This window comes from Aphanomyces astaci (assembly GCF_000520075.1).
Source record: "Aphanomyces astaci strain APO3 unplaced genomic scaffold supercont1.341, whole genome shotgun sequence".
NCBI lineage: Eukaryota > Oomycota > Saprolegniomycetes > Saprolegniales > Verrucalvaceae > Aphanomyces > Aphanomyces astaci.
Window position 1 is genome coordinate 1 of NW_009798604.1, and position 6,105 is coordinate 6,105.

The 6,105-nt window shown below is 44.1% G+C and overlaps 2 protein-coding genes across 2 annotated transcripts in view; both read right to left on the reverse strand.

Annotated features, from left to right (window-relative positions):
- Window positions 1-1,754: 1,754 nt before the first annotated feature.
- On the reverse strand, window positions 1,755-2,756 carry H257_19078 (hypothetical protein; the record flags this gene model as incomplete). Its single annotated transcript, XM_009848228.1, has 1 exon — window positions 1,755-2,756. One exon carries the CDS (start codon window positions 2,754-2,756, stop codon window positions 1,887-1,889), a length of 870 nt encoding a protein of 289 aa, XP_009846530.1. The 3' UTR covers window positions 1,755-1,886.
- Window positions 2,757-5,784: 3,028 nt separating this feature from the next.
- Window positions 5,785-6,105, reverse strand: part of H257_19079 (hypothetical protein) — a gene marked incomplete at both ends in the record, with an annotated part of 1,433 nt that continues 1,112 nt past the window's right edge. Inside the window, one exon of the mRNA XM_009848229.1 lies at window positions 5,785-6,090. Coding sequence (XP_009846531.1) covers window positions 5,785-6,090 — 306 coding nt within the window. The remainder of the gene's footprint in view (window positions 6,091-6,105) is intronic.

Sequence of the window (6,105 nt, forward strand, 5' to 3'; positions counted from 1 at the left end):
ACCACACCCGCAACTACAGTTATGCAACATCAAATGTGGAATTGGGGTGGCAAACTCCATTGTGTCCCAGAGGGGTTTGATTTTCCAACATGTTGTGTGTCCGACTTGTGGGGTCTATGGTGGTTTGGTATTCCAGTGAATTCTGTTGCTCCATTGCACTTATTGCGATCCTGGGATTTGTCTCAACGTGACGTGGTTCGTCTGTCAAAAGCACGACGAGTTATAGCAGTGCTTGTTTCCTACTCTGGCGCCACTGTTGCTCAGGTGTCCAAAATGACTTCGACAGCTCAGCTTCAACTCCTTCCTTCATGTTTTCTTCAGCTTTGCCATCATGTGTATGGGCCTCAGTCATCTCATGAGCTCGACAACAAGCACATCGACGAGACAAGTTACATTACATTTTACGATCTAATTCGAAAGAAACAGTAATCAAATGTATTCACTGTCAATGCATGAATGATGATTGTGGCGTGCTCACTTGTCCTCCCCTTCATGTCGATGCAATTGTGGCACGGAAAAGTGTAAGTTGGGACGGACAAATCGATGGCAATAGGTCACACCTGAGATACGTCTACAAATGAGTCAAACATCTTCACTTTCAAGCTTTATAGTGCAGCATACTACAACATCAATGATGTAATCCTACTCATAGTTTGTTCGCATAATTGATCACAACAGTCGATCATGTTAGCACAGATATAGTGTATCCACGTAACGGTTTGACGCCATGCATCCTTGAGCGTGCCGCTGGTCGTGGTTGGGTTGGCAGCGCACCACTGGTGCCGATTCTTCGGCAGTACCGTGGCCAATGCTTAATCTGACAACGAACACTGATATGTCATGGTAAGTTGGTGTGATGTCGTGAAGAATGCATACCTATCCCTCATCGTGTACCTTGAATCGTGCGTTGCAGTGATGTTAAGGCGGAGGTCTTTGCGAATACACCACGATGTGCACTCAATAGAGTCCAAGTATGAACTCTAACAGTACTGAACATATTATATTGTAGAGGATTTCGTGCGAGTTTCGTAACTACCCAATAATCAGACAATATTCAGGCTTAAAGCGCCATTTTAGGGCCGAATTCAACAAATCTCATCAAAATTGAAAGATGTCTTGCTTGCAGAGGTTTAACCCAAATCCAATAATTCCACGTGGGATTTACTCGTTCAAGAGGTCCAAAACGCCACATTACAAAATGGACCTTTTACCTCCATTTTGAAAATGGCATTTTGGTTAATCCCATTTTGCGAGAAAATGGAATATTATTTTTGGAATGTTACCAGACGTACCCGTAGACTTGATTAAAGTACTGCAAATGGGCTGAGCAAACGATACAAATATCTATTTACACGGTTACTGTTCGTTAATAAAGTAGTTAGTTATCATAGGTTAAATAACATACCTCCAAATAAGGTTGAAACTTTATAACGTTAGCATAATTGTGGAATAGTATAAACTCACCAAGGGTTTCATTGTTGCGGTCACTAGTTTTATCCAATCATATCAATTCTGACATTCTATTGGGCAAGAAGTTCAGCAAATCAATGATTGTTAACGTTACCTAAAATTTGGACTTTGATTCGATCGATTCTTTGTACTGAAATTTGTATGTAAAACGTTGACCTGTGGCGCTTCCAATCACACTAATTTATATTCTAATCACACTAATTATATATTCATGATGGCTTCCTGCAATTTGATTGGATAACCAATTCAACTTCAACGGAGTTGTGATCTGAAAAACCGTTCAATTTGGAACAGAATCTCGAATAAATACATTAGTACACGTTCTTAGTCTTGAGCAAAAGGTAAGAAGCAGTGCAGGACGGTCGCGGCATAATACTAGTGCGCATGATGCTGCAGGTGGTTGAAGGAAGGCACACTTAGGTCTGCTGCGGCTTGAGCGCGATCAGAAATGTCAGCGGGCCGCTGTTGGCGCAGCGCTGCACCATGGGAGTCATGGGCGTTGTGCACGTCAGCGGCGCAGAGAAGTCGACGCCATCTAGCCACGCGACGGGGTCCAGCAGCGCATCGTCAAAGGTGAGGTCGTCCAGTTGATCGAACATGAGACTGTGTTGCTTGGTGAGGGTTGGAGGCGCGATCATCTCGGGAAGCGCTTCCTCCATCTTGATGCGCTTCTCCCTGGGTTGTTCGTGCATGTCTTCCGTGACTTCGACTAGTCCTTCGTCCATGACGTCCTTGGTCAGACACGATCGCTTCTTGGACTGTACGAGCTCCGACACGACGTTCGCAAGCGATTCGATCTGGCTGGTTAGTGCATCAAACTGGCTTTGCATCGACTTGACCTGGCTTTTCAACACGTCCACTTCCGTGTCGGCGGGTCCATGGACGGTCGCGGCCGTGTCCGAGTATGTTTTGCGGCGGATCTGACTCATGAGCTCGGGAAGGTGTCGCACAAACTTGTCGTGTCGGAACTCCCACCAGTGCTTGGTCGGGTCGTGTGCTTCGATGAGGATGTCGTCCTTCTTGAACTTGCGGAACCCATAAAAGTTGAGCTGCCGCACAAAGCTGCTAAAGTTGCTATGCTTGAAGTACTGCGGCAGGATCGACCGCGCAAACTCCTCCGGTTCCTTGATCACGACTGTCGTACCCTTGTTCATCCAGCCTGCAATCCTCGCGGGGGAGTCTTCGAACATGGTGTAGATCTTCTGGAGGAACAGCGGCGCCGCCTCCACCTTGCATTTCACCGCGTGCTTCATCGGAAATCCAGAACTGATCGCTCCAGCAGCCATGAGGATGACGTTGGAATGATTCGTCAAAGCCAGGGGGCCGTCAACACTTGGGACGATGTGGCCCTGCTCCGTAATCGGAAGGGCGCGTGCCACGGACCAATCAAAACGCAGGATTCGACCACTCGGAGGAATGTCGAGATATGATTGGTGGAACACAGACCATCATTTCACTTGTGTATCCGGCCATATCCGGATAATGAAAGTAGAATGCTGGTCACTTTGGGTTGAACGACTAAAACGGATACGGTTTTTACCCAGATGTGCGAAAAATAACCCAATCTGTGTGAACTCGCGCCAAATGGAAATGGCGACGTCCGTATTCAAGTGAAGTCTAGTGAAAATGCCAGTATTTGTTGCTGAATATCACATATGTGATAGATAGTATATATTGGCATGGGTACAAACAAAATGATGTGATGGAGAGTATTTCATTGACTATGTATGTATGATACATGCATGTTCAGCATGAGTTTAGACAAAACGACGGTAGGTTATATTACGTTGCAAGTGACGTTTTATTATCAATCCATGATGTTTACGCTAGATTGGAGTTGACAGTAATAGAACATTCCATCGAAGGTCTGTAGTCATTGGTGGAAATCTTCTAAATGTAATTTCAGCCAATCTTATTGCTTTAATCTGCACAATCTAATGGTATTGGCAAAAACTATAGCAAATTGACTTGACATTTGAGCATTGTGAAGGAACTATTGAACCAATGTACGCGACAATCAGCGTACGAGAGCTGCCTAGTTGTTAGTCATGAGTGGATCTCCTGGCAAACGATTAGAAGGGATGGAGGCCACTCTATGTTGCCGGTCGAAATGAACATTTGAGATTGTCGTACTGCTCAGGACATTTAAAGAGTGTGAATATCCCCACGGTGAGCAAACACATAACACCATTGGCATCGAACCGCTTGTGAAATGCAATTGAGTACCCGTTGTGGCGATCGGGCATTGGCAATCGACGCACGGAGTTAGTACCTATTGAGTCCTACCAATAAAAATTGAGTACTACGTAATGAGTACCTCAACGAATCAATGAGTACTTTAGTACTACTAGTACTACCTACTACTTCCACGCCATTGAGCCACTGCCACGTCGACGTACTATCGAATCAAGCACTTTGTCGTCTTGTCTTTGCTGCGCCACGCAAACATAGCGATTCAAAATTCCCCGCACAAGACATTTGTATACAGGGGGCCCACAACTGCAAATTGCACCGGGTGGCCGGATAGGATTATGTGTATTAATACTTCGTGCAATTTTATAAATATGTAGAAAATAACATTTCCCGATTTCGGATGTAATTGGGCACATAACAACACTGCAGCGACACCATCGTGTCTTGACAGTGTCACGACGCATTCATCAAAGTGCATAAGTGGCTACATACCCTGCCTTAAAGGGGGAGTCTGTATCGATATAGTGGATGTCGGGATCGAGAAACTCAAAACGGACTAAGTTCACTTTCAGGGTATGTGTCGCCAAGGCAGAAGAAGACGACCACTGCAGCTGGGCCTTTCTACGCTGGTGTTCGTCGATGGTGGCGTCGAGGAAAGAAATGCCGAGCTTCTATTCATAATATAAAACAATTAATAAATATTAAATTGATTGTGTATAATAGAAGCTAAAATTACTCTGTAATCCAAACATTGAAACATAACTCTCTTTTTGGTGTAGTTTACCATGCGCCTCGCTTTGCGGTGCAGGCACTGGCTCCGGCTTCCCCAAAACCCACCCTCGCTGACTTTCGTGTTTGAAATCGAGACAACATCATTTGTGGAGATCTGGGTCAGATCTAGGTTGCGACTACTAGTAGTACTACTAGACTACGTACTAACGAAACACGAGTTTGGATTAGCTGAAATCTACCATAACGTTATTGGATTGGCCAAATATCTCGTATTCCAGTTAACACGACGAGATCGTCGTACTACTTACTACATGCAGTACGTAGTAGTACTAGAAGCATACTAGTACGCTTTTGGAGAGTAAAAACATCCGATAGAATTGTGATTTGTACGATATGACGTTGACATTTGTCGGTGACCTTTGAAACGGGAACTCTATGGCTCCACTACAAACCACGACATACATTTCATTTCATTTCTAGGCGTGCCATACAGTCAGAAAGGTATGGGGAAAACATAATTTTTACCAATTGACAGCGGACTACACAATTAAATATTTAATGGCAGCCATTTCGAGTGGCAATTATTTCGCCATTGCCAACAATGAAATATTATCGCAATTTACTGGTCAATTTTTTTGAAATAAGAATTGTACATGTATACAAAAGTAAGATACCATATTGTACGTCGATAAATTAAATATTTAAGTTGCCAATTGATTATTTCCAAATTTAACTGTGAACTATTTGAATTAAAATTATTTTTCCCATACGTGTGACACCACCACCAACGTAAAAGGGACTAGGACATGTTATCATCTGTATTTCACCAGTCCACCAGCCAACGAGAAATTTAACATAATAATGTCAGAGGTATTGGGAAAAGTTAAAATCGCAACAGATCCCTACACAAATCAAATGGCTACCGCCCGCTGCCACAGTCTAAGTACCGTATAGTGTATATGCATTGCGACACGTGATATTTCACAACCGGCCGCCGACACTCGTTCTCAAAATGTTGTTAATCCATTTCTTGCGTCATATACAAGTTTGAAGTATATTCACTGTCAACATATTCCCAAAAGTAAATACTACCTCCATCCGAAAATAAGTGATTGGTTTGGCAAAACTTGAATCCGAAAATAAGTGATTGATTCAGTTTTGATTGATGCCTCTGATTTGACAAAAAAAAGTCAACAACCAATTATAAACCATGAAAAGCAACATATTTAGGAACTTACTATCCAATCCAAAGTCTCAGATAATTATGTCAATCGAGTCAGAGCTGACTGTCCAGCTTGTGTCCACTCCTTCTTCGTCAGCATCGTATGACGCAAGGCAGAGATGCTCAAGGTTTGAGCTCAACCTAGCTAACTCCATATTGGAAGCGACCTCCTCCGCCAACAAGTCGACATGCGCATCAAAATCAGTAGCCCCGATAGCCGCATGACCGAAGTTGAACACATCCCGCGGGCACTCCACAGACTCCGGTAACAGCCCTTGCTTGGCCAACTTCTTCTTGCCCATGTGGGGAATCTTGTAGTTGTTACCACCACCAGCACGAACGACTTCGATCAAGCACGTCTGCAAGGTGAGGAAGTTTGAGTTTAGGGTCATGGCGTCAACCGTAGTCCAGGCCGACAGCGTCGCATCGATAAGTTCATCGATTGTCTTGCACCGGGTACGCTCTTGCAAGGTCTGGATTGCGCGGAA